Source organism: Tasmannia lanceolata, unplaced genomic scaffold, assembly GCF_043159265.1.
Source record: "Tasmannia lanceolata isolate RefF3 unplaced genomic scaffold, GAP_Taslan_0.1 ptg000037l, whole genome shotgun sequence".
Taxonomy (NCBI): domain Eukaryota; kingdom Viridiplantae; phylum Streptophyta; class Magnoliopsida; order Canellales; family Winteraceae; genus Tasmannia; species Tasmannia lanceolata.
The window spans coordinates 30,247,193-30,258,148 of NW_027518714.1; the positions used below are offsets into that span (position 1 = coordinate 30,247,193).

Sequence of the window (10,956 nt, forward strand, 5' to 3'; positions counted from 1 at the left end):
GAAGCATTCAAAGCATTTGGTGAATGTGCAATCTCCACCACATCAACAGCAAAAATGACCTGCAAAGAGATTTCAACAAGAGCTTTAGTAAACAGAATGTGCAGTTACTTAATGTGCTAAAAGAATTTGCTAGAATATAAACATAACTATAGAAAGTAACCATATCAAGAAGCAATATCCTCGTGTCCCTCTTCCTCGTCCCCTTCCTCTTCCTCCAACCCCACCTCCTCATCCATTTGTTGAGCATAGATAAATATAAATTCACAGTGTAAGCTTAATTTGCATTATTAACGTGTGTACGTAAATGAACAGGAATTTAAAGAATTCAAACCTTGTCTTTCTTTTGTTTCTTTCCTTGCTTTTGTCTAACTTCGCAAGTTGTCATATAATGTCCATATTTCCCGCAGTGCGAGCACTTCTTCCGTTTCTTTGATTGGTCTTGGGAAGTCTCTATCGAAGATTTGATTCTTGAAGCAACCTTGGGGTGACCCTTGGTCTTCGCAACAGGAGGGTTTCGAATAGTTATCTGTGGAATTTGACTGCAAATAATGTTTGACTCCACTTGGCTGACAATGTTTTGTAATAGATTTTCCTTCTCTTTCTTCTTCTGGTAAACTTCAGCTAACAACTTGTCGCAAAATTCATTCATCTTATTGAAAAGATCTTTGTCATTAATAGATTCTTCTTCCAGTCTTTGTTGTTTTGCCTTATAGCACAACCTTCTAAACTGAGTTCCTCCTCCTTCATTACGTCCTTCGCTTGTAGGAACTCTACCCAAGACTTGGTACCTTGCGTCGATCATCCATCTCTTAAGCATGTAACGCTCAGGAATACAAGTTAAATGCTTCTGGTCAAATATGTGCAGGATATGTCTGCATAATAGTCTGACAGTCTCAAACATCATGCAACTACAAGAAGCAACTACACCTTCGGCATCACTGTACACAATCATACGCCCTTTACTCTTATCAAAATCCTCACCCTTACATATTACCTTGTATGTTGTCACGCAGCCATTATTACTAATTGTGTTACTCCAATAATTACTACTACTAATCACTTCAACCTGGAAGAGGTTGAAAATTTTGCTGGTGTAGTATTTTCCAACCTCTTTCTCCAATGGGCTACTTGTTCTCATTGTAGCCATTGAATTTTTTGACTTGAAATCCTCTTCTGTTTCTTTATTGCGACGATCACAAACGCTTTCTCATATTGATCTATAAATTCTTGCAAAGAAGTCTTTTGGTTTACAAAACCATCGAAGAAAGCGTTCATGCTTTCACTGCGCTGACTAGATTTCATACCTGCAGTGAAGGTACCTCTCCAATATGTCGGCACCCAGTGAGTCCTCAACTCCCACATCTTAGCTAGCCAATCCCCCTCACGAATATTATGCTTCTCCTTCAACATTTCCCATTCCACCTCACATTCGGAAATGTCACTCGAGTAGAACCAACGGTCGTAATATCTCGGGAAATCACTTTCTGGATCTCTCATGGCTGCAACATTTTCAACTAGGTGCTTACCAATGTGCCATGAACAGAATCGATGGCGAGTATTTGGGAAGACATTCGTAATTGCATTTTTCATCGCCAAGTCCATGTCGGTAATGATAGCTCCTGGAGCTTTCCCATGCATGCATAACAGCCATTGCTCAAATAACCACGTGAATGTCTCCTCTCTCGCATCGGCTAGGAGTGCACATCCAAAAAGGGTACATTGCTTGTGATGATTGACTCTTGTAAATGGCGCGAATGACATTGAATACCAATTAGTCTTGTATGTAACATTGAATACAGTAATATCACTAAAGGACCTATAAGACTCTCTCGCCCTTGCATCAGCCCAGAACATTGATCTCAATGACATGTCCGTGTCCAACTCCAAAGAAAAAAAGAATTCAGGGTCTTCTGCTCGTTTCCGTTGAAGATGGTTGGCCACTATAACAGCGTCCTGGCCCATATTATTTTTCCTCTTTATTTTCAAACGAGAATGCACTTGGGTTGCTTTCAGAATACCATGTGCTCCATCCGATAGAATATTAACCGTCCGTACAATACCAACAGCCCGCATCCCTATATCATTGAAAGAATCTACCAAATTCTTACACGTTTCTGTCTTATGGACCTGATTATGGCAGCGATGCATTTTTCTTCTCAGTGGAGAGGTTAGTTCATGGGAGTGTTTGTCTTCAAAGGCTGAAACTATCCATTTGTCATCAACAATTTTTTTAATGACCATCTTCGCTTCACATTCCACTCTCCAAGTGCGACGCTCCTTCACCTCTCTACCAATCAATCTCTTGTCCTTAGAATTTTTCACTCCCTGCTTGTTACACACAAACTTCCTAGATATCACATCTTGTGTTTTCGTCGACTTCGAAAAACTTGATTTTCGTATCCCAAAACCTTTAACCAACCCATATGCATTATAACAGTCGTAGGCATCCTCGCTTCTTTCAAACACCCGGCCAACAAACGACTTATTCTCTACAACCTCCTCGTTATTCTCATCATTTAAATCTTCCCTTTCATCACCTAGAATTAAATCGTTTTCATCTACATCATTGATTGTTACCCCACAAGATTGGCACATAACGTCATCAACAAACCACGATGACGGAGCACCAACTTCTTCGATAGGAAACCCACAAGTTGGAGACAAAGAATCATCCATTGGAGAGTGTAGAGAATATATGTGGAAACCCTATATTTTCACATCATGAAGCCAAACATAAGCATTCATCCAATTTCCAAGGCTAAAGAAAAATATTATAAACAACAAGTTACATTACCACAAAAAAAATTCGCAATGTGAGTGATGACTTAAAGCAGGGTCATCTTCCCTATTATAAGTCTTTTGCATGCATGCAGGAGTATGCAGGGGTAGGCTCAGTTTCCCTTAGCATGGTCTCCTATCCAATATACCAGTTGGTGCGGGGATGCGGGGTCCATTTTTATACCCAATTGGGTACGAGGCTAAGAGTTGGGTATCCCTTCCGAAAAGTCCAATCCATTGGAAAATCCAACAGACCGTCTTGCAAGGGAATCCCCGGGGGTAAGAGGGACATAGTGCAATGCAAAATGCAAGTATGCTGTAAGTGCGTGCATTGTCAGAGTACGATAAGATTAAAATTTACTTAACATTGTCAGAGTACAATAGTAGAATATTTTACTAAGAAACATCTAACCATTACATAGATCTGATACTCGTCCCGCATAATACATTATCAAATAGAAATCAATCATACCCTCCCAACGCTCCCAGAAGCACCAGTAGTGTCCTCACCAGTTCCGAAATATTCCCAAAAATACTCACTCACCTCTCTAGGCTCCGAGGTGTTTTCCTTCTCAAGGGTAATGATTGTTCGTCGATTCCAATCACTAGCAATCTCAGTCACTGTCTTCTTATTCAAGGGCTTAGGCCGAAAGGGTACTGCAGCATCCGTCGTCGGTATGTGATGCTGGGCTCCATAGTACTGTCGAAGGATCCGCTGAGGCAAGTAAAAGGAAGTGCTTTGAAAACCCATTATCCGAATGCACTTTTGATTAAAAATCTCAAGGACTGCAGCGCGAATCGGCAACCATGGGAGAGTCCATTCAATGTCCGTACTTTCACGACCCTCAAGCCATATAGCCCAACTGTTGGGATCAACGAATGAAACCAACACCTTCCTAGTATTTAAATTCATCAACCAAGTTCGTCTTTCTGGCATAGGAGGAGCCAAAAATCATAATTTATCCACTAACCAGACCTAAATAAAAAAGAAAGTCAAGAATAATTATCACTAATTACCCATAATGAAACACATACAAGCAGTATTTCATAAATCATGAGATACTTACATAAAGAATAACGGAACTTCCCAAGAGGTCAGTTGTAGCTTGGCGATCACTATCCAGACTATGAAAAAGTTAGGCTAAGACAATAGGAGAAAGATTTGCACGTGGACGTTGACGAACTTGATCGACCAAGTCTACAAAATATGAAGGGATCAAGTCCGATGACTTTAATCGGCCCAGAAAGAGAAAAGTTGGATAAGCACATAGTGCTATGGCATTTTCACGGCACCATCGATACTTAACATCCAATAGTTTATTTTCTGAGAAGGTTTCTACTAGCTTGGCCATGAAGATACCACGCGAATCGCGGTAGTAAGTTATGGACTTCTTTGGCACGCCAATCAGATGGCTCAATGCCTTATCATAACCAGACTTAAAGGAAGGCCTGAACAAGGGACCATCATCGGAAATTTGGAGCATCATGCAAACATCTTCATGAATCGGGCAAAGCTCTTGCATTCCAAAACAAAAAACATGCATTTTGGGATCCCAGAATCTGATCGTGGCCCGAATCAAACCCAAATCGACACGAACGGAGGCAAGAAAACGTAAGCTGGATAGTCCCACACTGCCAAGATTAATGACTTCAAGGGAACAGAACCCATTGATCCATGCCAACAAACCATTGTCGGGGGACTTCAGCCATCCCACTCTCCACACTAAAAAAATAAAAAAACAATAGTTCTTTGAGACTTTAATAACTATAAATCCCCTGTTTGAAAACGATAAAGAGGAAAACAAACTCACCAAAACCCTAATCTTCCACAACTCAACTCAACTCAACTCAAAGCTAAAGACAAAATGAGGGGGGTTCCATCAGAAACAATACTTCGTTTACTATCTTCCCTGATATTTGGGTAAATCAATTAAACAAACAACTCCAACCAAAAGAAGGCAACAACAAGATAAGGCAAGTAAAGCATAGATTTGAATGTGGCTGTAAAGATAACATTATCAACAAAATAAAATGAAGCAAATTTTCAGAATGAGAGAAGAAAAAGAAAATAACAAACTATCCAATGCCTTCCTTCACAAAAGGTCCAAAGAATATAGATCAAACCATAGTTACCAAAAGTTCAAAGAAGCGACAATATGATGAAAAGCAAAAAACATGTGTTTTCCATGTGAATGCATGAGCTTATGGTATCTATTGCCCAATCAACATTTATACGACATATCACAATGATGCAACTAAAGAAAGTCAGCCTCCAAGGTACAAGAATTATTTCCATGGAAATAATTAAATAAAGACTAACCTAATCTTGGCTAGTATCCAAATCAATCCTAGTTGCTTAATGTACCCTACATGCCTAATCTACTATCCAAGTAATCCAATGATCTGATCTGATATATTCTAAATTCAAACTAATTTATTCCACTCTAGTGGGATCCATCTAGGCACGTAACAGTGCACTGCATCAAATCAGTAGACTATTTTATTTTTATTTTTTGAAAAAAAATTTTGTAGTCTAAAAGCAGTAGTCTATTTTCCAATCCCTCTTAATCTTAGGGGATCCTTAAGGGAATGTGGCATTAGTTTTGACACTCCCTATACGCTATTAAAATATATGGCTTTTTACACAAGCAGCCGATAATATGTGCTACCACTTGCTTAAATTTAATCAGGAAGGAAACCCATGAACATTACATCGAGATCCATACTGTTTATGATTTATTGTTGGAATTAGAAGAAATACATATTAACATAGTTGAGGGAGAGTGCATATTTGCGTATTGTGTTGAGGATTGCCATCACGGAATTTGTGACCAAAGTCAGTTTGATATGGGTGTGCAGACTTGTGCAACATTCAAAAAAAAAAAACCCACAACACTGATTTTTACCAAGTTAAATAAAGAAATCAAAACCCCACAACAACAGAGGGTTTCCTCTTTCCAAAAAAAAAACCCACAACACTGATTTTTACCAAGTTAAATAAAGAAATCAAAACCCCCCACAAGACTGATTAAAGAAAGAAATCAAAACCCCCCACAACACTAATCAAATAGAGAAATCAAAACCCCCACAACACTGATTTTTACCAAGTTAATGAGGGTTTGTTCTTTCAAAAAATAAAGAACTAGGGCTTCATAATGAGAAATAGGAAACCAATGTAGGGTTTCAACGAGAATCAACAAGGGTTTCAAAGAGAATCAACCCAGAGAATCGTTACTTCACTGATCTTTCAAAAAAAAGGAAAAGAAAAGGAACGAGGGTTTCTTCTATCCTTCACAAAAAAAAAAAGAAATGGAGAAGAAGAGGTAGGGATCGACGAACCTGAAGTTGGAAGAGAAGATGAGAGTTGAGTTGAGAGCCCGAATGAATCCGTTGATCTTTCTCGTGTTGGAGTTTAAAGGAGAAGAAGAAACCCTAGATTTCTTCTCTCTGCAGCATACGTCTTTTCTTTCCCTGTTCTGTCGTTTCAGTGGGGATTTTGGTGGAATTAAATTTTTAGAACAAGGAAGACAAAAGGGCTCGACTGTCATTTTCAAAAGGTTAAAAGTAAGTTTCTCGATCTCTTCTTTCTGCGAAACAATACGGGCCTGTCTAATCTGCAGAGGGAGTCGACTGGAATTTTAAATTTCCAGAGCATAAAGTGGAGGGGCTCGAGTGGTATTTTTAAAACATTAGGATTCCTTTCTGTTGCAGAGGGGCCCACGTTGAGAACCAATAGTTTTCTACTTTTAACCCATGCACAGATAAGTTACCTATGCAGCTGCAAATAAACCATTCTCTCTCTCTCTCTCTCTCTCTCTCTCTCTATATATATATATATATATATATATATATATATATATAGAAAAAGGTTTCTGAGGTATCGCGCAGCTTGAGCAACCCTGTAAATACACCATCTCCCATAGTTGTTTGAGTCATCGAACCCATTCATTCTATAGGTTATAGTTAGGATTATGGTTATGGTAAGGATTATAGGTTATGGTTTGTAGAGGTTTAAAATGAATGGCTGGAAATTAGGCTGCTGTAGATTGAATGGTTAGGATTATGGTATGGAGATGGTTTGTTAGGAACACCCTATCTGTGTGAGGTGCTATTTGGGTAGGATGAGTCAAACAACATGGAGATGGGGTGTTTATAGTGGCTTGCTCAGGCTTAGCTATAGCTCAGAAAACTCTCCCCCATATATATATATATATATATATATATATATATATATATATATATAGAGAGAGAGAGAGAGAGAGAGAGAGAGAGAGAAAAGTGTTCCTGCGCAGCTGCTCAGATAGCTTATCTGAGCAGCTGCGCCAAAAACTCTTGTGGCCCCACATTTTTTGGGTGATCCAAACCATTCATTTGGAATGCCCTTCCATGAATTGGGTGTGTACCAAAAAAGAGCCCTTTAGGATCATCCTAACCCTGTCATTTGTGGAGGGAAAAAATTGTCAGAAATAGTGTCTGTCCATTTTCCCCACCACCTTTGATTGGGTTAGGATAATTCTATAGGCTAATTTTTGGTACACACCCTATCCATGGGAGGGCTTGTCAAATGAGTTCTTTGGATCACCGCAAAAATGTGGGCCACTCCGATAAGCTATCTGAGCAGCTACGCAGGAACACTATTCTCATATATGTGTGTGTGTGTTTATATATATATATATATATGAGGAAAATGATTGTGAGCTTGAAGCTCATACAGCTTATATGAGCTTGAGGGCCCAAACAAATGTGGGACCACATTCTTAGGATGATCGCATTCATTTGAAAGGCCCTTACATAGATAGGGTGTGTACAAAAAATCAGCTCCATAGGATCATCCTAACTCATCCAAAAGTGGAGGACAAAATGGACAGACACCGTTTGCCACAAATCTGCCCATTCTTACCGTCCACTTTTGGAGGGGTTAGGATGATCCAATGGAGCTGATTTTTGGTACACACCCTATCTATGATGGGGCCTTGCAAATGAATGGTTTGGATCACCACAAAAAAATGTAGGACCCATGTGTTTCGGCCCTCAAGCTCATATAACCTATATGAGCTTCAAGTTCACAATCATTTTCCTCTATGTATATATACGTACATGAGGAAAGTGTCTCTAGTCGAACAACTAGTGAACCTTCTCTAGTCCGCCAACCAAACACACAGTGGGCCCACGTTGTTTGGACGATCTAAAGCATTCATTTGATGGGCCCTGACATAGATAGGGTGTGCCAAAAAAATTAGCTCCGTAGGATCATTCTAACCCTTAGATTTGTGGCGGTTAAAATGGACGTGTATAAATCCTATATATAGGATGTTCCAAAAAATGAAGCGGTTCCACGTTGTTTGGATGATCAAATTCATTTATTTGATGGGCCTTGACATAGATAGGGTGTACCCAATAAATCATCTCCATAGGATTATTCTAACCCTTCGATTTGTGCAGGTTAAAATGGACGTGTATAAACCTCCACAAATCTGCCCATTTTTAACCTCCACAAATCCAAGGGTTAAGATGATCCTATGGAGTTGAATTTTTGGGCACACCCGGTTTGGGCCTAACCCATCCAAAAGTGAAGGGCAAAATTGACAGATACTGTTTCTCCACTAATCTCCCGATTTGTCCCTCCACAAATAAAAGGGTTAGGATGATCCTATGGACCTTATTTTTTGTACACACCCTAGAGGGCGAAGGGCGAATGTAAATACCCAAAAATACCCCCTTAATAAAATTTGTCCCCCTCTTTAAAAGAAGGGCATTTTTGTCTTTGGAAAGTTTGGGTTAATTAGGGTTTCTTTGGAAAACCTATAAATACATCGTTTGGTGGCTAAAACAAACCCTAAATGTTTTGTTCAGCCCCAAGAGATGAAGTTTGTCAGAGAGGAGAAGAGGAAGATCACGCCTTGGTGATTCTGAACGCGAATCAAGGTAGAATCTATGAACATTTTAAAGAATTGGGTGTTTAAGAACACTAAAAACACTAAAACAAGGATTAGATAAGTAAAATAAGAGATTTCAAACTGATATGGCTTAGAAATAAGAATTCCTAGGTTGATCTTGAGTGTCTTGGGATTGATATCGTTCTACGATCCCAATGAACCCAAGATCAATTGTTGAGAAATTCGAATTCAGGAAAATTGGAGACTTTGACCTAGATTTTTTATTATTTTATCTGTTATCGTTTGGTGGAATTTAGACCATGAAATCAGGTTGGTTGGATTCTCCTTGTTGATATGAGTTCAACTTATCCGACCTTTCGTGATTCAGATTCCAAACAAAGGAGATATGAGATTTTAAGTGTTTGCGAAAATAGACGGAAATCTAGAAATTTGTGAGAAAAACCTAGCCCGCACTTCGGACGCCCGGCTAAGGGTGTTCAGGCACCCAAAGGGCTGTTCGGACATCTTATTCGGGCGTCCGAACGCGAAATAAAATTTCAACCCGAGGGTGGGTTCTTTTCAGAGACGTCGGAAGGGGGCACCCGAAGGGTGTTCGGGCGTCCGAACCGTGGAAATTTTGAAAGTTTTATTTGAACATTGAATTATGGATTTTTGGGTTTTGGGTTACCTTCTAGGGCCTTTATTTGTTATATATCCACTCTTCAGAAAAGGATACTAAAACCTAAACGGATTTAAGGAAGGAAACGAACATCACGGAGGGACATAATAACATACTAGTTAGGGTGTTTCTTGAACCCTAGCTAGCTTGAAATAAGATTGTTATTGAGGATATGTATCTATATTCTAGCTTTAAATCTTTGAAACTATCTTGGGTCTAGCATTCCTATTTTGGAACCCAATGAAACAACATATGTTTGAACTTACACAGCTTTTGTTACTGTCACTACTCTGGCAGTTCTAGTTCGTTTATGAACCTTTGATTTGACATCTGAACCTCTGGAAAATATCTGCTTTGGACTCTGGACTTTGGAACTGTTATCTGAACACTTTGGAGGAGGCTTGGGTTATTTTTGGACCCTTCCATATTGGGGTTAATCAATTGGCAATTCTAGACCCGTCTATGGGGATAGTACGCGTGACTTCTAGACTCTAGACCCTTCCATATGGGGGTGAAACAATTGGCCCTGTCGACAGGTATCTGAATTTGGAGAAACTAGTTCCAAAATCGTGGACGGTCAATGTAAGCAATAACACGTCTATTGACCTAGCACATGGAACGTCTAATGACCTAATACCGTGAACTAGTTCCTTCCAGGTCTACCCCTAGATAGAGAAGTTGAATTAACTATTGACCTAGCACCTGGAATGACGCCTATTTCTAAGGCCCCGTATCGTATAGCACATTTAGAGATGAAAGAATTAAAGAGTCAGTTGGAGGAACTGTTAGGAAAGGGTTTCTTGCGACCCCGTGTCTCACTATGGAGAGCACCAATTCTGTTCATTAAAAATAAAGATGGGAGTACGAGATTATGGATAGATTATAGAGAGTTGAATAAAGTAACCATGAAGAATAAAATATCCACTTCCGCGGATAGATGATTTATTTGATCAGTTGCAGGGGGCATGTGTGTTTTCAATGATCGACCTTCGATCCGATTACCATCAATTGAGAATTAAATAAGAAGATGTTCCAAAGATGGCCTTCCGTACTCGGTATGGCCATTATGAGTTTTTGGTTATGCCCTTTTGATTAACCAAAGCCCCAGCAACATTTATGGATTTGATGAACCAGATATTCATACCATTGTTAGACTAGTTTGTAGTAGTGTTCATCGTTGAAATTTTGGTGTACTCTAAGAGTCAGTCAGACCATTAGCAGCATTTGAAGATTGTCTTCGAAACCTTGAGGAAGGAAAAGCTTTTTGGAAAGCTTAAGAAGTGTGAATTTTGGCTTGACTCAATTTCCTTCTTAGGTTACATTATTTCTAAAGATGGAGTGTCCGAGGACCCAAAGAAAATTGAGGCCTTACCGAAATGGGATAGACTGAATAATGTTGTAGAAATTCGTAATTTCCTGGGGTTGGCAGGTGTGGAGCCCCGAACGGAGATCCCGGCGTTCACCCACGGGGTGTGTTGTTTGTTTGTAGGCTTTGTTGCTTGCTGGCGTTTGCTTGATCAAAGTGTGTTGTATTTGATTTTTGCTTTTCCGTAAACTAGGGATGAAAAGATCAGCATTTTAAGAAAAAGTGATTGACCAGAGTCGCCACCTAGGTTGAGGCCT

The 10,956-nt window shown here is 39.5% G+C and overlaps 1 protein-coding gene across 1 annotated transcript; it reads right to left on the bottom strand.

The window, feature by feature from the left end:
• Positions 1-1,134: 1,134 nt before the first annotated feature.
• On the bottom strand, positions 1,135-2,676 carry LOC143861383 (protein FAR1-RELATED SEQUENCE 5-like). The gene has a single exon (XM_077372306.1). It carries the CDS (start codon positions 2,674-2,676, stop codon positions 1,135-1,137), a length of 1,542 nt encoding a protein of 513 aa, XP_077228421.1.
• Between the last annotated feature and the right edge of the window lie 8,280 nt (positions 2,677-10,956).